Source organism: Sciurus vulgaris (genome assembly GCF_902686455.1).
Source record: "Sciurus vulgaris genome assembly, chromosome: 18".
NCBI lineage: Eukaryota > Metazoa > Chordata > Mammalia > Rodentia > Sciuridae > Sciurus > Sciurus vulgaris.
Genome location: NC_136479.1, coordinates 440,112 through 462,432, shown reverse-complemented (window position 1 = coordinate 462,432; position 22,321 = coordinate 440,112). Strand labels below are relative to the sequence as shown.

The 22,321-nt window shown below is 59.0% G+C and overlaps 1 protein-coding gene across 7 annotated transcripts; it reads right to left on the bottom strand.

Annotated features, from left to right (window-relative positions):
• Positions 1-5,014: 5,014 nt before the first annotated feature.
• Positions 5,015-20,669, bottom strand: CAPN15 (calpain 15). Of its 7 annotated transcripts, none has more exons than XM_079120955.1 (12): positions 17,910-20,669; positions 10,120-11,560; positions 9,450-9,658; positions 9,164-9,347; positions 8,910-9,064; positions 8,117-8,242; positions 7,865-8,032; positions 7,306-7,467; positions 6,994-7,223; positions 6,719-6,885; positions 6,470-6,648; positions 5,015-6,404 (listed from the first exon to the last, which is right to left on the bottom strand). In XM_079120955.1, exons 1-12 carry the CDS (start codon positions 18,083-18,085, stop codon positions 6,227-6,229), a joined length of 3,375 nt encoding a protein of 1,124 aa, XP_078977081.1. In that variant the 5' UTR covers positions 18,086-20,669; the 3' UTR covers positions 5,015-6,226. The 7 variants fall into 7 exon arrangements, with proteins under 7 accessions (XP_078977081.1, XP_078977082.1, XP_078977079.1 ...); XM_079120956.1 differs by having other exon boundaries at positions 7,865-8,017; positions 17,910-20,668; XM_079120953.1 differs by having other exon boundaries at positions 8,830-9,053; positions 17,910-20,668.
• Positions 20,670-22,321: the final 1,652 nt, after the last annotated feature.

Here is a 22,321-nt window from a genome sequence, read left to right as displayed (position 1 = left end):
AGCGGCGTGAGGGGGCGTCAGCGTTCATCCGTCAAGGCTCTGGCCCCTGACAGCCGCCTGGCCACCCAGGCTGGGGCTGCGGGCTGCGCCGCAGGACACGGTGCCCCCGGAGCCGGCCGGGAGGGGCCCAGAGCTGAAGCAGCGAGCCAGCGCGCCCTTGCAGCTCTCCGGGCCGGCGCCCTCCGAGCTCCTTTACTCCAAATCCGAGGCGAAATGGGTGGGCGCCCCTCACCTGGCCCGCTGCGCCGCGGCCTCCGACTGGTCACCTTGCCTGGACGCCGCCTTCTGGGTGCATCTTCACCCTCGGCCCTCACCCCCGCTGCCCGGGAGGCCCCCAGGGCTGCGTTTGCCTGCTGTTTCAAAGACCTCCTCTCACCGGCCACTCTCCTGGGAGAACCTGTGACAGGACCTCGGGGCTTGGAACCCCCAGCACACCATGGATCTGGAAATCACCTCCCCACAGTGTCCTCATGCCAGTTTCTCTGGAGCTGTCAAAACTGAACACCCCAGGGTCCGACTTCTCAGCAGGTCCCGGCAGAAATTCACCTGACCCTCCACTCCATCCTGGAGGAGAACCCAGACGCAGCTGGGCAGAGCCAGATGACTCCCTCTCAGGCGTCTGCCTGGGAGTCCTGGAAGACACCTTGACCAGAGCTGTATGGGGTGGCAGTTTGGGCACAGTGACTCCAGTCAGAGGGGTACTCACTGCCTACTCTGGAGGCAGAGCTGCACTTGACCCTGTAGATCAAGGCTCCCTGCAGGCTCAGCTGCTGGTTCCTGGGGCCTCCCTAGCAGGGAGAAAGAAGTCCTGGGGAAGAAGAGGACACTCATGTGGCTTCTGACTGTTGCCTTTCAAATGGAGCAGCCAGAGGGGAGCACTGGACCCAGAAGCCTGGTACCACCTGGCTCTGGGACCTGCCTCGTTTGTGCAGTGGGGGTGACGGAAGGGATCCTTCTGCTGGTCAAGGATCAGGGGCCCACGGTTTGGGGGGATGGGCATTTTGCCTTCCTCCTGCTCGCATGTCACCTTCCCTGACACTAACCCACTCTTAAGAGACACCCCAGGAGGGCTGGGGGATGAGAGGGGTGCTGTGGCCAGAACAGCATGCCATCCTTCTCTCTCCCTGCTTGGCCTGGCCCAGCTGACCAGCTGACCGTGCAGGCGGCCCCAGGCTGGGAGACAGCTTGGGCTGCTATCATGCCAGCAGCCCTGTGGAGAGGGGGGACCAGGATACCGCCCCTCATCATGAGCACTGACCAGAGAGACCCAGCTCACTCTGAGACAGTGGAAGTGGGGGGTCCCAGGGACAGCTATGTTCTCTCTAGTCCTCACTGGTCAGCCCCAGGGGATGACCTTCCTAAGGGTCTGGGAGAAGCTATTTCTTACAGCACAAGGGATGTGCTGGCTGGAGGCTGTGGTCATCATCCAGGGAAGCCCTAGTCTTGGAGAGCTATGGTCTTGGGGATCTGTGGTCTTAGGGAGTCTGGGCTTGGAGAGCCTGGTTGTGGGGAACCTTGGTGTTAGGGAGCCTATCTTAGGGAGTCTGTTATGGTGATCCCCAGAGAGCCTGTGTTGGGGAGCCTGGTCTTGTCATGGAAGAGCAAAGTCATGTGAAGCTCAGGTGACTAGGTAGCTCCAGAGGAGGGAGGAGGCCAAGACAGTGTCAGAAAAGAAGGAGGGAGCAGCAGTGGAGCCCTTTCCTCCACCTGACGGGAAAGAAGAGGAGGGGCAACCTCTGAGAGGGACCCAAGGGGCACCCTGGACGCACTCTGAGGCAAGCCCTGGGTTTGCTCAAGGAGTCTGGGACTGGGCATGGATGGCCGTCTCCTGTCCTCTGCTCCAGGGGCTCCAATGCACATGGCGACTCGGACATGACTGCCTGCTGAGACCTACCCTTCCCCTATTGGACAACCTTGGGCTGTGGGAGGTGTACCTTGCCTCTTGAGGCAGAGACTAGACTCTCCTAGCTTTGGGATTCGGTCTCCTGTGAGACCCCTGCCCACACTCCCTGGGCCTTGGTCCTTTCTGCAGAAGGGGTAGAGATTCAGTCTGGCTCCAGTGGGACCCTGGGCAGGTTCCTCTCTTCCCTGGGTGCTGGTGCAGACTGCCTGCCTCCAGCCATTAACCTTCTCTGCCCGATCTACCATGGCTGCCCGCCTGTCACCTCCATTTCTGCCAGAGCTGACTGTGCTGGGGGCTTGTATGCTGGGTTTCACAGGCTGACGGGGGTCTGTGGCCACTCAGTGCCTGTGGGAAGTCCTGTCTCATCCCCTCAGTGTCAGAGCCCTTGCCAGGACAGGTGGGGGACTGGGCTGACCAGCATCTGTCCAAGAGACAGAGGATGGGCTAGAGCCTCCCGGCAGCCCTGAAGCCCAAGTGGACTGTCTGTGCAGCAGCCAGAACTCTGGGTCTTTCTGGGGTGGTCAGTGCCACGCAGGATGCTTGGTCACAGCTCATGCCTGCCCACTCACTGAGGAGAACTGGCTGGAGGGCACGGCCATCCTTGGGCTTCACCCTCCTTCCAACTGAGGTGGTCCAAGGGACTCCAGGATGGGATGGGCCCAGGGCTGGGCTGAAGGACAGTACTGTTGGAGGGTCCTGCACAGGACTGAGGCTGCAGACCCTGAGGAAACTGGGGACTTGAGAGAGATGCATGAGAGGAGGAAAGGGGCAGGATGCTTGGGTGGGCAGGGAGAGCCAGGTTCAAGAGGGCTGGGCAAGGACATACAGGGGTTGGGGCATCCTGGGATTGGACCACTGCACTCCTGGACATGCTTGAGCAGGTGGACGAACGATACTTCTGAGCCCGCGAGAGGGTGAGAGGCGGGTGCTGTGTGTTGTGGTGGGAGTGAGCTCCCCATTAGGGGAGCATGCCTGCTGGGGCAGGGGCCTCTTGCTTCATGAGGGAGCAGCCGGCCAGGCGGGTGGAACAAGAGGCTCAGGCTGCCCACGCCCCCACCCGGTTTCTGAGCCTGGCACTGGTTGAGCAGTGCCCGGGGCCGACAGCAGCCATATGCTGGGAAGAGAGGCTGAGTGTGTTGCTCTGCGGCCCCCAGGGGCGACCTTCCTGGGCCTGTCACAGATGATTTTCCCCGCCTGAGTGGCAGGCCGGCTGGCGGGTGGGGCAGTGGGGGCCTTCGAGCTAGACCCAGGTCCAGGCAGCGCTGCCCTCAACTACGGGACTCAGCTCTCTGAGGGTCAATGCAGGTGCTGGGCCCTAGGCTTGGATTCCCATAGCTGTCACAGAAGACACCAGCACAGTCACCCTGTCCAGCTCAAAGTCCAGGGCCCTAGGACAGCCCTGGCTTCCCACAGGATGGGCCCTCCTATTTAGATGTGGGCAGTGGCCAGGGGTCCACACCTGGCAGCGTGTGCCCTGGGCAGGCAGGAGAGGGCCCCAAGCTGCAGCCCTGTCAGCCCAAGCGCCCAGAGCAGGGAGGCAGGGAGGCTGCAGCTAATTTGTACACTAAGTGCTTCTGACAGGGAGGCCTCGCCAGTGAGAACCCGCCACCCGGGAAGGCTGCTGCAGCACGCTGCACCAACAGCAAGGGCCAGGAGAGGGCTGGGGCACAGGGTCTGGCAGCCAGGACGTTGGGGAGCAAGGTGGGGACAGGGCAGAGGTAGGGAAGGGGCGAGAGGCAGAGTGGAGAGGGAGAGGGCTGGAAGACCCAGGGGTGGGGGCAGCCAGGCAGGGCCCCCAACACCCCTGGCATCCACTCCCTGCTTTGGTGGCCAGTCCTGTCTGTTCCTCACTTGGGCTGTGTGAGCCCCTCTAGGGCCAGTCCATCCCACTGTCTGCAGGCTGGCTTGGGCACCAGGGTACTCCAGTGGTGGCCAAGATGCACCCATCCAGCCTGCTGACGGGGCAGTGTGCAGGCCCACTCCTTGGCCTTGCCGGGCCACTCCCCACCCTCTCTCCACACACAACCTCCTCCTCCAGGACGCTGTCCCAACTCGCATCAAGCCCCTGGCAGCCCCTGCCTCCTGCCCAACACTGGCCTAGGGTCTCGCCTGCTAGTGCCCCCACTCCTCTGGGGCACCCGGGTTCACACCCCCTGCATGCTGGGATCCAAAGGGAGGAGAGGGTGGGTCAGAGGGGCGGGTGTGCGGCTGCTGGCACACCCTGCCTGGCTCTGGCAGTTATCTCCCAGCCTGGGTCTCTTTCTTGGGCTGTCCCAGGGCTGCAGGCTGCAGAGGCCAGAGGCAGGTGGGTACAGGCAGGGCAGATGAAAGGGGCCTTGTGAGGAGCCAGGGTCCTAGGCCGCCCCAGGGCCTTAGGGGTGGATAGAGGCAGCTCTGGCCAGATTTGCAGGTGAGCCAGGTCTGGCCCCCACCCACAAGAGGTCCAGCCCGGTGCGCAGACGCGAGGGGCAAGGCGGCCTGTGGGCGCGAGGTGAGATGTGCTGTGGCAGCTGCCCCGCCGCCTGAGGCCCGCCCGGAGCGAACACTGCTGGTGGCTTTAATTGCTTTCACATTCGATGGGCTGGCCTGTGACAGGCCTCTTACACTAGTGCTCTGGCCGCACGCTCCCAGCCCCCGCTCTGCCCAGGGGTGTCCTCCAGTCCCCGAAGGGGCCTGGGCTGCTGGCCAGAGACAGGCTGAGTGGCTCGGCGTCACCTGTGACACCAGGAGGCCAGGAGGGATGAGGAAGCAACTGCAGGGCAGGAGATGCTGTCCCATTCTGCCCCCCCCATCTGCTCCTTCCTGGTGACTGATGGGTTGAGACAGGGCCCTCAACACAGCGGAGACCACTCACACGGGCCATCTTGTCTGCCAGGGGCCCAGCCCCTGCCCAGCTGGACACCTGGTCCTTCCTGCAGAGCATCTGCCTGGTTGCCCCACCACTCGGAGGCTCACCTGAGGTTGACCCGGGGCAGGAAGGAGTGGCCACGGCACAGGCGCCACTGGCCCTCAAGCACAGCTCCAGCAGCAGAGACCCCACCTGCCAGCCCCTGGACCAGCCCCTTCCTGTAGGGCCTGGACCCTGGGAGGGTGACGAGACAGAAGGCTCCCTTACAAAACAAAATGCTTTTATTTGGTCCTTGGAGCCTGAGTGGAAACCGCCCATGGAGTCCTCGGAACAGGGAAGGGACTGACAGCTGATAAAATAGCCTGTGCGTCCAAAGAGCTGGCCATATTTACAGGGTTAAAAATATTCACAGCTCAGAGTAAAGGAGGCCTGGGGGAAGAGGGGAATGTTTCTCTAGGTGTAAAAACCCACGACCCCCATGGGATGCAAGGGCCGTGGGCAGGCAGGCTGCCTGCTGCCCGGGAGCTGCAGGACAGTGGTGGCCGGGCAGGGGACCCAGGGAGCTGGACTTGTGTCCCCGCAGCAGATGAGAACTCTGGCCTCAAAACACAGCTGGGGGGACGCCCGGCAGGTAGGCAGCTCGGCAGCTCAGCTCCCTGGGCTTCTGATGGGCAGCAGCTGCGCCCTGCTGTGCCTGTGATCAGCTGGGCTGAGGCCATGGGATGGGGCTGGTGCAGGGCTCTGCTGGACCCTGGCCCACCTGGCCGTGGCCAGGGTTGTGAGGATGGAACACCTCGCCAGACAGCAGGACTGGCCTGGTGCCCTGACCTGCTGCCTGTCATGGCTTCGATCCTGGCAGGTGCTCCAGGAATTGCATAGTGTCACAGGAGGGACAGCTGGTCAGGGACCCCTCCAACCCTGAGCCCCGGCCCATGGCCACTGGGGACCTGCCTCCTGGGATGTGCTGCTCAAATGCCAGGGCTCCAGGGACCCCTGCTCGCCTTCTTGAGGCAGGGAGCTTGGCTGTGGGGGGAGCTGCAGACCTTGAGCCCCATAGGGGGTGGTCCCGACTTTCCATGGGGTCTGGGGTGTCCTGACCCCAGATTTGGTTTTGTGAACAGAGCTTTTGGTTGCCTCTCCCTGTTTGGAGACCCCACACTCACCATGAAGGGGCAGCCCCAGTTTGGCCCTGGCCACCTGAAATTGTCCCCAGGTGGCAGGTCAGAGGGGCCAGCAAGCAGCTTGCCTGGTTCGAGGTATTCTGCTTGGCAGCTGGGAGGCCTGGCCTGGGGCCTGAGGGTGCTGGGAGGGGAAGGGATGGGGGGCCTAAGGGAAGCTGAGCCCTGAGGCTGGAGGCTCCCTAGGTGGGGTCCTGAGATTCTCGTTCAAGCATCCTCTGTTGGGGTCTCCCTCATAAAGTGCGTGTGAGGGGCAGTGGGCAGTCCACACACAGCCCCTGCCCCAGGACGCAGCAGTCACAGTGGCCGAGGCCCATGTAGGCCAGCAACCTCAGGTGTGAGTGGGGGGCTATGGGTGCCCCTGGAGGCTGTCCAGTCGCTGAGGAAGGCCTGGGCTGCCTTGCGGTGTGCCAGGCGGTGCGTGATGGAGAATCCAGCGTTGCCTTCCAGCTGGGACAGGATCACCAGGACCTGCCTGGGGGAGAGGGCCAGTGAGGACCACTGGGGGCCCGGGGGGTGGGGGAGGGCCGGGGTGCCCACCTGTGCAGGGGTGGCACGCTGTCCTGGGTGCGCAGGCTGCCGCGTGTGGACACCACGTTGAAGCTGTCGGAGCAGTCGCACTGCACGTGCAGGTAGGCCTTGGGGTGCCGGTTCTCCACCACCACGATGAGCCCCGCCCAGCCGTGCGTCAGGTAGTAGCAGGTCATGCCCTCGCGGCCCTGCACACAGGCCAGCATGGGCAGCCGCCCCCGCCTGGGCCTCCCTCCACCACACAGGGACCCCACCCACCTCGTGCCGCTCCCCCCGGCTCTCAGTGAGTAGGATGATGGCGTCCGCCAGCGTGGTGGGCTGTGCTTCTACCGGCTCCACCATGACCAGCCTTGAGCTGTACACCGCAAGCACGTGGCCAGGAGGCTCGGGGGCACCTCGCGGGACACCCGTGGAGGGGCTGGAGGCTGTGGGGGGTCATGCGTGAGGGAGCTGGCAGCCCTCCTGCAGGGTGGGCCTTGGGGTCTGAGGGAGGGGAGGTGGGTGTGGGCCTGGGGCCTACAGGGAACCATTACCCTGCACGGCGGGGGGCCCTGGTGGGGTGGGGCTCCAGTGGTTGAAGGCACAGCACACCACTGCGTACTCTCCCGGCTCCAGCATGACGTCACAGTTCACAAACTTCTTGACTGCTCTCTTGCTGTGGGCCAGGAGGCGGCCCAGGCTTAGGCGGCCACCATTGCCGAAGGTGGCCCGGAACACCAGGATGCACAGATCCAGGAGGTGGCTGTCCCCCACGTCCGAACGCCTATGGTGGCAGACGGCAAGCTGGGGCCTTGCGCAGTGTGGCCGTGGACCCATCCTGACAGAGCCCCCTGCCTGCTGCCCACCTGCTGCCCTCCTGGAAAAGGGCAAACTCCAGCGAGGCTCGCTCCAGCACTGTGAGGGCTGTCACGCCCACTGGCCCGCTGGCCGAGCTGGGGAAGCAGCCCTGCACCCGTGCCTCCTGCCAATCTGAGTGCACCTTGCAGATGTCCACGGAATCGAAGTACCTGGGTGGCAAGGACGGGCCCCCTGAGCAGAATGCAGGCCCATGCCCCAGCTCCTGGATGCAGTACCCAATTCCCAGCAACTACCCCACAGGTTCCCAGCTCACTGCCCTCCAGCAGCTGTGGTCACCCCTACCCTGGGAGCCCTTGGCATCTCTTAGACCAGTGTCCAGAGCCTCATTCCAGAAAGGTCCTCCCAGCAGGGAAGCACTTGTCCTGGCTGGTTTCCCTGGACAGAATGGCACGGAGCATGAGCCCTACTGACCTGGATCCCAGGTCTGTTCAGAGGTGTGGCTCAGAGCCCCTACAAAGGCCAGGACATAGACGACTGCGGCCTGCCCAGGGCAGCAAGAGAGCTGGCCGTGCTCACAGCCAAAGGACAGGTGGGCAGCCCAGGTACCTGATGAAGTCACTGTACTCCATCCAGAACACGCCCTCACTGCTGCCACGTGGCATAAGCTCGCCCCGCAGGTGCCCGGGCCAGTGGGGCCACTCGTCTGACCAGCTGCCATTCCAGGAGAAACGGCCCCAGGGGTTCCGCAGCCGTAGGAGCCTGAGGACCACAGGGCTAAGGGCTACGCCTGTCCGCCACACTCCCACCCATGTCCACCCATGTCTGCACTGTAGCCACCCACAGCCAGCCAGGCCCTACCTGGAGCCCTGAACGTCACGGACGTCCAGGATAGAGTAGGCATGGCGGGGGCGCAGGCCCAGACTCTCATAGGCAGCATCATCCACCTTCATGTTGCCCCCACCGCAGGAGGCACCCATGAGGAACCTGTGTGGGCAAAGGGGCTCTTGCTGACCGGGACCGCCAGGGTTGATGGAAAGGGGCTCCTCCCTGCCTGCGGAGCACACGGGTCCCCAGGACCCACATGAGACGTGCCCAGGAAGTCCTGACTCAGCCCTCCACCCTGCCTGGGCTGGGGCAGGTTGGGAACACAGGGGATCATGGGGTGGCTCAGGGCCCTAAGAGGTAGGCAGGGGCCTTGGTACCCAGGGCCTCCTCTCCTAGGCCAAAGGGCTTTTCAGCAGGTCCTCTAATCTGGACCCTCCCACTGGCCTCCTGGGGGTGGAGGCCACACATTGACCAGGTTAGGGCAAGTCTCGAGTACCCCCCACAGGTGCCCTGTGGGCTAGCACCCCCCCAGCTCCACGCAGAAGGCAACTGTCACTGGGCTCTTCCCACAGCCCAGCCCCACCTGGGGCGGATCATGGCCAGGCCTCCAGGCCGTGGCCAGCCTGTGTTGGAGCACCGTGTGCGTCGCAGGTGCAGCTCAGAGGGTGCTGCCCCCCGCTTCTCCCACCGCTCGCCTCGCCTCTCCGCCCAATGCCGCAGGCCGTGGCAGCGCCCGCCCCTCTTACCCAGCCTCCTTAGAACTCAGCATTTTGGCCCAGATGAGGTCAGTGTCAACGGGCTCCTCGCGGGGGTTAGTGGAGCTGACCTGCAGCGCCAGGCTCTCGCAGGGGGCGCCGGTGAGTGTGGCCAGGCCTTCGATGGCGCGCCCTGCCTGGAGGGCAAAGTAGGAGCCGTGCAGCTTGGCCAGCGCCTTCTCGATGAGGGCCACCCACAGCTGCTTCCGCTGCGCCTGGGGAGGGGCTGGAGTCACAAGGCCTGCCTGAGCCCACCCCCCACAGGCCCACTGCCCAGCTGCAAGGAAAGGAGTCAGTCAGCCTCCCGCCCAGACCCACTGCACACCTGCGAGAAGAGGAGGAAGCCAGCCTCGTCACAGGGCAGCATGTCGTCCACCAGCACTGTAGTCCACGTGCCATCCTTGCATAGCCGCACCTGATAGGCGCCCTCTGCGCACAGGCTGCGTGTGACCATCACCCTTTCAACTAGGTCGGGCCGTTCAGCCAGCACAGCCAGAGCACTCAGGAACCTGTGTGAAGTCAGGCAGTCTCACTAGGTGACCATGGAGGACCAGTGGCCTCACCGTCCTCCCTTGGGCCTGCTGTCCCTCACCAAGACCCCAGAGCCTCACCAGCAGTTCCCGAGCAGCCCCTGCAGGATGTCTGAGGGCCGGAGGGTGTGGAAGACAGACCATGCAGTGCCGTGGTCCCTGAAGACGGAGCAGTTGATCTCGTGGGGCCGCAGCCACTGTTTCACGCGCTGCTGGACGCTGTCGCCCACAGGGAAGCCCACGGACGCGGGCCCTGGGGGGAAGCTATCATCCACAAAGTTCACCTTGTTCTGTAGGGACCATGGCTGGACATCAGGCCAGGCAGGATGGCCTCACTCCACCTGCCAGAGGCAAGGTCTGCCCTCCCAGAAGAGGCCCAGAGCAAGGGCATGGGGCCTGTCAGACTTCAGTGCTCAGCACCCTGACCTGAGTGGGCATGGGGGAATGCAACAGACAAGGCAGATGCCACAGCTGGGGACAGGTGGGTCACAGCATGTGTGCACAGGGAGGGCAGCTCATCTTCCAGCCGCCTGAAGAGAACGCCACTCTGGCTCAGCCTCTGAGGCACACAGGCAGAGAGCACAGTGTCCTGACCTCCAGTTTCAGTGGGGTCTCCACGTTGCTTGGAGAAGCCCTGCCTGCACCCTACCTTTGTGTGGGTTTACATGCATGAAGGGGCTTGGGGAGAGAAGGCATGTGCTCAAGTTGGGGGCAGGGTGGAGAAGCAGTAGGTGGGGAAGAGGCCTCTCACCTCCCGGCAGAAGGCCACGATGTCCTCCCAGAGAGCCTTGGCCTCGCCCTCATCTGTTTGCCGGCGCTTCTCCACATGCATACTCTCTCTGCGCTTCAAGGGCACCACGGCCCTGCGCCGGGCCACCAGGAGCTGGGGTGTGTGGCAGGCTGCACAGTGCTTGGCCCGGGGTGCATTGAGCAAGGTGCAGGCAGGGCAGGCCCACTGGCCTGGACGCTCAGAGAGGAGGCTGGTGGCCTTGTGGGCAGAGGGGCCGGGTCTGTCAGTCCCACAGTCGGGACAGTGGGTGAGGGGCTCACTGTGCTCCTGGAAGCCATGCAGCTTAGAGCAGCCACATGCTGTGCACCTGGGTGCGGCTGTGGGGTTCCTAAGCGTGCACTTGGCACACGACCAGGTGGTGAAGTCGGGGCTGGAGGGGCTGGCGGGTGTGTAGCGCACAGTATCCCCAGCCAGGTCAATGACATCACTGCCTGGGGCGGGGCTGCAGGCCTCACAGCGGGCAGGGCTGGTCCCTGGGGCCACCTCCTCCTCCAGCACGCTCAGCCGCTGACCTGAAAGCAGCTCTGCCAGGCGTGAGGCCCCAGCAGATGTGGCCCTGCCTGGGCCCTGGGCAGGGGCCTTGGAGCCAGTGGAGGGCGAGGGCTGGGCAGCCTCAGGAACTGGTGGCTGCAGCTGGGGGGGCACTTCTCGGCGGCTGCGGGGCACAGGGTTGTTCTGCAGGGTAGGTGAGAAGGGGCTGAAAGGTGGTACCCTGGGAGCCTCCTGGTCAGTGGAGGCTGGGCCTTGGCTGGTGGAGGGAGTGTCAGCCTCAGCACCTTCCCCAGGAAGGACTGGCTGGGGTGGAGCAGGTACTACATGGAAGCCTGCAGGGGCCACAACCTCGGGAACCACCAGGGCCTCTGGGGGGATCCTGGGCAGTGACAGTTTCCGGGGGCCCCCACAGGCAGAGCAAGAGCTGGCCACCGGCGTGTTGTGCAGTGTGCAGCGTTGGCAGGCCCAGCCGCTTCCAGGCTCTGCCCGCTCCTCGTCTTCTTGTTCCTTCTCTTCCTGGGTGCTTCTCCCAGCTGGCTCTAGGGCCACTAGCCCTGCTGTCCGCACAGAGCCTGCCTCCTCCTTGCAGCTGCCTTTGGGCTCCACCAGGATGGTGGGTGGCTTGGGCAGGACCCCATTGATGATGGGCAGCAGGGATGCTCCAGGCACAGGCTCTGGGGTGAAGCCACACACCTCACAGGCCTCCTTGCCCAGGAAGTTCCGGAATGTGCAGCGGGCACAGGGCCACTTCTGTTCCTCTACGCTGAGCCGCAGGATCTGGTCCAGGTCGGGTTTGTGCCGGGGGGCCTCACAGATGGAGCACTGGCGCTGGCCAGCCGGGTTCAGGAAGGTGCAGCGAGCACAGGACCACTCCCCAACCGCGGCCATAGACCCAGGCGAGTGTGTGTGGCTGCAAGGGAAGGCCCTGGTCAGGGAGGCTCCCATGACGGCTGTGATTACGATGCCCCATGGATGGTAGGACATCACCCTCCAGGGAGGATGAATGGTCCTGGGGGAGGCACCTGCCTGTGGGTGCAGAACTGGCAACCTGGGAAGTGTGGTCATTGTAGGGTTAGACTGTGCAATGCCCAGAGCTCAGGTGGGTAGGGGAGCTGTGGACAGAGATGGAGGGTCTAAGACCTCTGGCCCCCGTGTCCTTTGGCATGGCAGTGATGGGTACGGGGGTTGGAGGGTTTTATGAAGTCTGCTGGAAAGGGCTGTTCAAGCACAGCTGAGGCTGCAGGACAGAGCTGTGTGGACCTGGAGAGGGAGGCCTGTACCTAACACTGTCCTGAGGACAGGGCATTCCCTCTCCCGAGGCCTTGGAACCAGATGCAGACCTTAGAAGGCAGAGGGAGGCTGCCTGCAGTCCTGAATGCAACTCCCTGTGCTCGGAGGGTTCCTGAATCCCTGGCCTCACCGCTTGCCTCCCAGGCCAGGTCCCTGCTCCCCCTGGGTGGAAAAGGAGGCACTGAGGCCCAAGGCAAGGTAGGCAGAATGCACCACAGCTCCTCCAGGCCCTCACCAGGTCCAGGGTTGGGGGTAAGGTGGGGCTGAGCCAGAGTAAGAGGGTCTCCACATTTCACAATGTCTCTTAAACTGACTAGCTGCTCTGCCTGCAGGAAAATCAATTATTCTTTATAGTGAGGTACAGGCATGAGGCATGAAGCTTCTAACCCTTTTGATTCAGGAATAAAGAAAATTTACCTGTTCAGAAATACAAAACAAAAATATTCCCCTAGCAATGCAATTGTTTCCCAGAGCCCAGAGGACTCTGAAGCTGCCTTCCTGTGCAGGCAGAGATCTGGCAAGAAAGGTAGGTAGGGGCGTGCTCAGCTTCACATGGCAGAGGCACTTGGTTGTCCTTGCACATCGTGTAGTGTGCAGGACCCAAGTGGACAGAAAGGGTTCCACAGAGCCCTGAAGTAGACAGGGTACACTTGGCCAGGTTCAGAGCCCAGGTCAGGGAGTCCACTTTGACCTGGGCTTCTATGCTCAGAAACACCAAAAAGTCTGCCTGGAGATAAGCATATCTGTCCCTTGCCTTCCTTAGAGAAAGGCTTATGGTTGAGGCAAACAGTGCAGCCCAGGGCCCACACAGAAGCAGGTGCACAAGTGCACAGATGACTGGCTCCACCTGCACACCCACTTGGAACATAGCCACGCTGGGCAGCAGGGGCCTGTATGGGGTTGACCCTTTGCAACCCACTCCTCAGGAGGAGCCTCCAGAGAGACGACAAGTTGATGCAGGGCTTGACCCCCCACGACTCCCAGGACAAGATGTCTTGGCCCTCGGTCCCTGGTTAGCACAGACTGCAGAAAAATCTTCAAAAACAATGGTGTGGGGGTCAAGTCTCTGTACCCCTGGGAGCTGGCTGGCACGGCCAGAGCCCAGTTACATCCAAGGCATGGTGCCTGCTGGTCTGGCCAGTAGCTGGAAGGATACGACAGGCATCAGAGCTGTCCTGGAAGATAAGCTGAGTCAGGAAGATCTATCCAGTTTGGAAAGGTTTAAATGAAAATAGGGCAAGTTGGCCAGAATAGAATGCAGTGGCCTGTTTGTGGCTGGGAGGCGGCCTGTTAGAACCAGGGGCTCTAAGGGCATCTCTCTGGCTGACCCCTTCTTTGTGACATGGGCCAAGATGGAAAGGACTCAGGGCCAGCATAACAGCCAGGAGAACTGATGGGCCCCAGCCTTCGCTTTCCTCCGCTTACTTGCTCTAGTGACTGTCACTTAGGGCTACTCTCCATTTTGGAGGGTCTGGGAAGAGCCCAAGGACTTAAAGACCTGAAATCCATGTAGCATTAGTAGGCAAAGTCAGAATACCACCAAAACCTAAAAGTAAAAGCCCGCATCAACCAGCCACTTCAGTGGCTGAGGCAGGGACACTGCAAGTTTCAGGGGAGCCTTGGCAACTCAGCAAGACCCTGTTTCAAAACAAAAAAGAAGTTAAAAGGGCTGGGGATGTAGCTCAGTGAGTGATAAAGCACCCCTGGGTTCAATCCCCAGTACCACACACACAAAAAGGTTCTTCAAAATTCTCAATATAAAATGCTCCCAGATCATACAGCACACAAGCTCAGACCTGAGGCACCTGTGCTGGAGAACACAGAAGCAAATTCACCTTCAGAGTAAACTGCTTAACAAGTAAAGGAAACTGAGGCAACCGCCAGAAAAATCAAAACAGAACATCTGTTTTGCCCCTAGTTCCTTGTCAACATTCAGTTCCAGCTGAGGAGGAAGGTGTACAAAATCTGACATAACCAGGAAATGAGTGCTTGGAGCACCTGGAGGCTGCATGTGCTGGGCACGTGCAGGAAGAGCTAAGCGAGGCTGGTGTTCCACTCACAGGGCCTTAGTCAAAGTCATCTGATCTCTGGAGTTGAGCTTCCAGGGCAGCTGGCTCAGCAGGCCACACTGAGACAGAAGCTCCTGCCCAGCTGTGCGGCCCACTGAGTGACACTGCCAATTCTCCAAGGGCACCAGGCTTGGTTTGATGACTCTCCATTTGGGTTTATGGTGGATTCTGCCCTGGGGGCTTCCACCCAACACTCTCAGGGGGGACAAGGGCAGGTTGCTCTTCCTTAGGCTGACCGTAGTCCAGCCTGATTGGCCTTCCTGGGTGGGGTGTGTCCTCGTCTTTGTCTCTAGGTGGCCAATGCCTGAACCAGTTGCTCAGTGGTTAAGCACTGGGGTAAGACCCCGGACACAGGTACCCCAGTTAGAGGAGAGACCTGCACACTTGGCTCTCTCAGGCCTAGGTGGTCTGTGACTCACCTCCTCATCCTTACAAGGGACAACGGGGTGGGGGTGGGGGGACAGTGCCTGCCTTCCTGGGGCATTGAGATTTACTCAAGAAGGCAATGTGCCCAGGTGTACTTCCTCAGAGGTGTCAGGAGTTGCCACTTGTGCCAGTTTCCGCCCAGAGCCTTTCCTGGCCTACTGGTGTCCTGTCAGAGCTGGCAGTGTCTGCCAGACTCCCATGCCTTTGCTTTGCTGCCCATACGTATGGGCACACCCAAGTGTGGGAAGGGGTTCTGTAGGGCAGTCACAGAGCAGTGGCAATGCCTGCTTTTCCACCACTGGCTGTGTCCAGCTCGCCCACATTGCCCTCTCCAGCCAGCATGTCTATGGATTCCTCATGATCTTTAACAGCACTTTCTCCTGATCTGCCTGGGGGCTGCTACTCCCCGTGGCAGATGTGGGCCTAAGACCCAGGCCTCCCTGTAGTGTGTGTGGGAACAGGTTGTCTGGGGGCACTGGCCCTCAGGGAGGTGTCTGGTGGAGGTCAGGGTGAGTAAGGGGATAGGGGTGCATCTTTGGGCACAGTGAGTGACCCTTCACACCAGAACCCAGAGTTTCATGGCAACACACTCATGCTCTTGGCACAGCCTTGGCAGTACCTGGGGCACACCATAGGGTCAACACCTCGGGTGCCAGTCTGGGGTTTTGGCCTTTCCTACAGTGGGCAGAACCATGGCTTCCACCGTTTTCCTGACAGCTCAGGGGAAGACAGGGCCCTAGGACAACTGCAGTGGCAGTGCCCAGGGAGCACGAGGGCTGAGGCTGCCTGAAGCTCATACCTGGACAGCCTTCCTAAGCTCTCAACTATGGCCCTGAGGTGCATGAAGAAGGGGCTGAGAGACTCCTCCCTCTGGAAAACGGGCAGGGGAGAAAATGCCTTTCTCTACATTTCTCTACGATGCTTATATATGAACTGAACGTGTGGAAATTCTTTTTTTTGATACAGGGGATTGAACCCAGGGGCACTTAACTGCTGAGCCACATCTCTAGCCCTTTTTTTATTCTGAGACAGGGTCTTGCTAAATTGCTGAAGCTGGCTTTGAACTTGGGATCCTCCTGCTTCAGCTTCCCGAGTTACTGGGATTACAGGCATATGCCACCACAAGCAGGTTTGAATGTGTGAAATTTCTATGAAGAAAAGAACCATGTTAAAATAAAATTTGTATACATGACTTGAAAAACAGATTTAAAAAACTTGAACTTCAAAATAAACTTTGAATTTTTATCGGCACACACAGGAACTTAATAAAAAAGGGAAGCAGCAAAGTCACCCACCAATGCAGCAAGTGTGTGGTGATGCTCACTGCTAGGGTGCTGCCTGAGATGCGACAGATGATGCAGTCCAGCCACAACCCAGGCTCAGGGGTTCTGCTCCTAACAATGTCTCTCAGGACACGTGCATGCAAATACAAACACACAGGTGGACAGATGGAAACGTGAGAAGATACTCAACATCATTAGCCACCAGGGAAATAAGAACACCACACACCCTCTTGGGTGGTCAGAATAAAAAGAAACTGACCCAACGAGAGCACTGTACAAAATAGGGAAATGCCAGCAGTGTGGCAGTTTCTCAGAAAGGTCCATAAACTCATCATCAGTCCTGGTAATTCCACTGTAAGAATCTACCGAAGGCAAAGGAAAATAACTTGTCCACGCACAAACTTCAACACGAATGTCCACAGCAGCACTGTGCATAAAAGTCAAGTGGAAATAACCCAAGTGTCCATGAGCAGAAACAAGAGTGGGCTAGGCTTAAGAGAGATAACTACTCAGCGGAAGGACAGAATCTGCTCTGTCTGCCAGGTGGTGTCTAAAGACATCATGCTGAGGGAAGCAGCCAGACGCAAGGCCACATGCTGCACGACTCCCACATGCAGCATTTCTGGAAAAGACAAGACCTACGGACAGGTAGCCTGTCAGTAGCTGTCTGAGGTCAGTGTGGGGACAGGCTTGGGGGTGACTGCAAACAAGACCTCTTTCAGGGGCAGAGATGCTGAAACAGGCTTGTGAGAATGTCTGCACAAAGCTATGCACTGACTGAAAATGAACCCCACACTTAACAGATGGATCGATGTCAGTTCTCCTTATTAAATATGTATGAGGGGCTGGGAATGTAGCTCAGTAGGACCCTGGGTTTGATTCCCAGCACTGCACGGGATAAAATAAAAAGTATAGATTGCTCCCCAGCACCTGTGATACAGACAAGGGGAACTGAGGACATACTCCAATGCCTTCTTGTGCAAGAGAAGCACTGTTGTCCCCACCTGTAGCCACCAGGCCTGGTCACTGACAACCTGCTCTGCTCCTGTTCTCCCTCTGTACCTCAAGCTCCCACCAACTAGGGTAAGCCTTAGACAAAACACTCCCCTGAAGCCTCACTGACCCCCTCCAGCATCCCTCAGGTTCCTGGTCTGCCAGGAGCTCAGACTTCAGTGCCAAAGCTAACCCAGGAGGCCAGCTCTCCACCTACTGCCCATAGCTCAGTGCCTGTCCCCTCCTGTGCCCACAAATGTCAGGCAGGTGAATGAGTTGTCCGTGGGAATCACAGCCAGGCACTGCGTGGCGGTTGCCTCAGACTGAGGGACAAGGATGTGTGATCCCAGAATGCAGACCTGGGCTCCCAGGAGAATGCAGCTACTGCCATGTCAACCCCGAGGCTCGAAACCTCCAGTCTGGTGAGCACCAGGAGAAAGTCTGCCCCTGGGCCCTGATGTTGGAGCAGCAGCACCACAGGCAGGGTGCAGCCCCTTGTCCATGGGAAGCAAGCCGGAACTCCTGACTCCTGGTGTGAGCCAGTCCCAGGGTCTGCAGCCTCTATAGCCCAAGCTGGTCTCCAGGAGGCTCTTATTTTTTTTTTTTTTTTTTTTGCAGTGTTTGGGGATTGAACCCAGGGCCTTGTGCTTGAGAGGCAAGCACTCTACCAACTGAGTTATCTCCCCAGCCCAGCGTTTTTCTTTTTCCCTTTTTTGTACTGGGGATTGAACTCAGGGTCACTCAACCACTGAGCTACTTCTCCAGCCCTTATTTTTTATTATTTTTTTTTAATTTTGAGACAGGGTCTTGCTAAGCTGCTGAGGCCAGACTTGAACTTGTGATCCTCCTGCCTCAGCCTCCCAAGTTGCTGAGTTAGAGGTGTGTGCCACTGCATCTGACTTCCAGACAGTGTTCAGAAGAGCACTGCAGACTGTGAGAAAGAAGTGCCCAACAGTGGGCTACAGTGGGCTGCGGCAGCACACCCTGGCCCAGGCCCAGGAGGGCCCCAAACCTGCTGAGTCCAGGGAGGAGACAATCCCAGAGCCTGGTTACTCATGGCCTTCAGAAGCAAGGTGCCCAAGACCTGAGAGACAAAGACCCCATCTCTGAGCATGTGCCCCTGCCAACGAGGGACACCCTGAAAAAGAGGCCTCCTGCCTGAGCACCCTTGTGGGGCAGCCCCTCCCCACCTTCTTACCTTCGGGGCCGGGGGCGTGGATGCTGCCTGGCAACCAGGGCACTCCCCCAGACAGGTCCCCCAGGGCCACTCCTACACCAGCCAGCCGCTGCCGGGGGCCCTGGGTATGGTGGCCCCCGGGGGAAGCCGTGGTCTGACTCCGTCTCAGTGGCCAGGGAGGAGGCGGAGCTCCCCATGGCCCCTCTGACAGTGGCCACGCTGAAAGCCAGGCCTGGTCACCTTTGGCCGGTGGCACGCGAACGGGAGCATGGAGAGAGGAGAGTGCCCACGCCAGAGACAGGGTAGCCGGCTGGTCAGTGACACAACAACAAAAATAAACACAGAGAGAGAATAAAAGAGAAAAGAGACTGTGATTCACAGACGAAGCCCTAGGTCCTAGGAGGGTTTCCCAGCATGCCAAGTGGCTCTGAGTGTGGGGAGAGCCAGATGCAGAAGCCTGGGCCCCACTCTGAATATTCAACACCACAGGCCCTGCCCAGAGCCAGGCCCCACAAAGGGTGGGGGTCAGGGGCCAAAGGCCAGCTCCTTAAGGAGCTGAAGCAGCCCTCCATCCTCCAGCTCAGACCATATTAGAGTCCCAGTATGTCACCTCTCCCTGCCCCTAAAACACAACAATCCCCCAATCACTTGTCTCTGGTTTCCTAAGGGGTTCTACTCCTTAGTTAGAAAAGGGCTCACACGGCTGGCTTTGTCTCGTGATAGGGGTCAGACCACGAGGATGGCTAACCAAAGGAAAAGGAGGGAACTGGCAGGGTCAATCCAGGCCTCAGAGAAGGTCACATGGAGACCTCAAGAGGTTATAGGAAGGGCAGCAGCTGGCCACACAAACCCACATAGCCCCAGTCCCAAAGAAAAGACAAGAACCTAAGGATGACCAAGGCTGAGGGCAGGGCTACCCCCGTCTCTCCTCCAGAGAGACTCACCTGAGGGGTGACCAGGAGGAAGCCTGGCTGGGACCTCAGCAGGTGAACTATCTGCACTGTAGGAGAGGCCATCTTATGCCCCCTGGCTAAGAGGGGTTGAAACCAAATACAGTCTCAGGTCAACCCCGGGACAGGAGGACCTTCTGAGGCTGACACACAGGTAGTGTCTGGGCCACAGTGCTCTGGGTCAAGCTGGGCATCCAGCCTGCCTTTGACTGGGTTGACCAACAATAGCCCGGCTTGGCCCCAGTGGTCCCCGCCCCTGGGCCTGCTGTTATATGCCAACAGTCTTTTTCCTGGTTTCTGCATAAATCCTGGGGACACCAAAGTTGGTCAGGGTGCAGCTGGGGAGTAAACAAGGCACTACACAAAGTATCCTTTGTGCATGGGTAGCCTAGGGGTGGCCCAGGTAGGAGCTCCTCCTGTGTGGCAGGCAGGCAGGCAGCATGGCGCCTTTGAGTCAGCAGGATGCTAGGGAGAGTTTGCAGTACTGGGCCCAGCCCCTCCCAGACACCTCCAAGCCACAGGGCTTCAATCAGAGTCAGCCAAGCTCCCTGTGCAGTGATAATGTCCGCCTGACCGCCATCTCCCTCAGAGCGTGAGGGGCTGCTTCTCCCAAGGGGCTGGGGAATTGGGTGGGGTGGGCGCCCACAGTCCTGTGGCTGCTTAGGCCTCCCCCACGGCAAACCAGGCACTGAGCACACTGGTGCAGAACAGGGCTGCAGACCACGGCTTGAGGGTCAAATTCAGACTGCCAGCAGAACAATGCTGACATTTTTAACTGGCTGGAAAAATCAAAAGGAAAACAACATTTTATAGGAGGTAAAAATGATGTGAAATTCAAACTTCAGTGTCCCCAAACAGTCATACTGGTAGAGGCCAGTTCATTTGTTTAGGTGTTGCCTATACTCCTTTCAGAGACCATCTGTCCCCAAAACCAGTGTTTCCTCTCTATCCCCTAGGGAAGCCTTGGGCAGCCCAGGCCAGAGCAAAGTTGCAGAGATTCAGATTCCCTACAAGCCACCCGTGGGTGGCGAGAACTTCATTCAGCATATCTAGGATGTTGTCCTGTCAGCATGAAATCATCTTACAGGGCATCGAGATACTGAGGACCCTTTCTCTAGTCAAGCCCTTTGGACTGCTGTTCAGCTCTTCTTAACGTGGACATGCCACCTCTTGGGACTCAGAGCCCACGTGTGCTGGTGGCTTCTGAATGGGGCAGCATGCAAGCAAGCACAGCAGTGGGCCTCGGTTCCTGATGCTGCCACCGCTGGGGGAAGTCTGGCCAGGTGCCCAGCATCAGTCCACACCAGTAAGCACGCCTGCCCCACCTGAGCTGCCCTGGTACTGCTGGTGCTCCCCTCTTGTAGTCAAGCCCTGAGCTGATGGTGAGTGGTAGCCATACCCACTGGAAGAAACTGCTCACTGCTCAGTCCTAAGCTGGTGGGCCTCACCCACATTCACTACGAGTGCAAGAATTGTGCATCTCAGAGGCTACCTGCTTGCCTTGAGGGGCACCATACGCCCCTGCCCTTGAGGAAGACACCAAGGTGCCATCTGAGGCCATGTGTGTTGCTAGAAGCACAAACCCCCACAAGTCCCCACCTGTTCACCTAGCAGGCCTGGGGCAAAGATGGTGTCCACCAGTAAAGGGGAGCACTCCAGCCTGAACTCCTGTCCCTGAGTTCACAGGATACCCTCCAGAAGTGGATCCAGTCTGGGTGAATTTCCTGGGGGGTCAGGCGAGGAGGCCTATCAGTGCGGGTGTCGGGGTAGCTCTCTTGGAGGACAAGGGCAACATAGTCTCCTCTTGCTGAGTACTCAGAACAGGAACGAAGAGGCCAGGTGGGTCTGTAATCGCAGCAACTTGGGAGGCTGAGGTAGGAGGATCGAAATTTCAAGACCAGCCTCAGTAACTCAGCAAAACCTTGCCTCAAAATAAAATAAAAAGGGCCTATGAAAGTAGCTCAGAAGTAGAGTGCTCCACACCTATAATCCCAGAAGCCTGAGAGGCTGAGGCAAGAAGATCACAAGTTCAAAGTCAGCCTCAGCAACTTAGCGTCTGTCTCAAAATAAAAAAATAAAAAGGGCTGGCAATGTGGCTCAATGGTTAAGTAATCCTGGGTTCAATTCCCAAAGTATAATATATATATAAAACAGATAGTGGGCTGGGGTTGTAGCTCAGTGTCAGCACCACATACAAATAAATAAAATAAAGGTCTATTGACAACTTTAAAAAAATGAAACAATCAAACAAAAAAGAGATGAGTGCCCCCAGAACTTGATTCCCCAATATCAAAAAAATAAAGGAAGAAAGAGAAATGGCAGGGTAAAGCGAATCTGTTACAGAGCCCTGGAGGTAGCTTTCTGAGGCACTCAGAGATCTCCAGGGATGACATGATTCCAACCATCTCCCCACCTGCTGCCAGGGAAGAGTCCCCATGAGGGGTGGTAAAGAGACTGCCCTGGCTGGGAAAGGCCCACCGTCACCCTGTGATCCTGAGAAGTATGGGGCATGGTCATGTCTCCTCAGGGAGCAGCTGTTAGCCTTGCACTGGCCTAGTGCCCCAGCCTCAGAGTGGGACCACAGGAAGCTGGTATCAATGCTCCTCTTAAAACCCACTCCCTTGCCAGGTGTGATGGTACATGCCTATACTCCCAGCAATTCAGGGGACTGAGGCAGGAGGACTGCAAGTTCAAGGCCAGCTTAACTTGGCCAATGCCTGTATCAAAAATAAAATAAAAAGGGCTGGGGCTGTAGCTCAGTAGCTCAGAGTGAGGCCCTGGGTTCAATTCCCAATATCACCAAAACAAACAAAACGCCACCTCTCTGCTTGCCTCCTGGGATACAGCTGTTGGTCCCGATTCTGTGTAAATGCTTCACAGCCCTCCTTCAGGGAGTTAGTTAAGAACCGCACTCAGGACTCCACAGGCACAGGGAGCCTAGCAGTCCCAGAGACATGGAGCCCTGCCTGAGCTGACTGCTCCTCTGGCTCTGGCCATCCTTCTAAATGGGTGGTGGTCACCTCTGTAGTCCCATCCCACTTGCCCAAGGACACCGGGGAATGAAACTTTTCAGGCAAAGGGACTGGGGCTCCAGCAGATATGCGTGGGTTTAGGAGGCAGATCCCAAGAAGTACACAGACCCCCACCATGGCTCCACATCTGAATAATCTGGGGAGAGAGTGGGATATTTTACAAAGTAGTGCTGCCCAGTCTGTTCCCCTAGATGTAACAGGAGCGTAAGGGTCTCACACAGAGTAGAACATAGCCCCTCCCCTAGGTGACAGGCCTGAGCTGCCTTTCCCAGAGCCACCCACTCCTGTAGGGCCATAGGCAAAGGTTGCTGCTTGGGCAAGTGCCCCAGGTGCTTGGCCCTTCATGTGTTTGGGTACCCAGCAAACACCAATGGCCTCTGCTGTGTACCAGGCTGTTTAGGTGCTTGGCCATGGCAACCAGTGATGCTCAGAGGCCCCTGCAGGGTGGCTC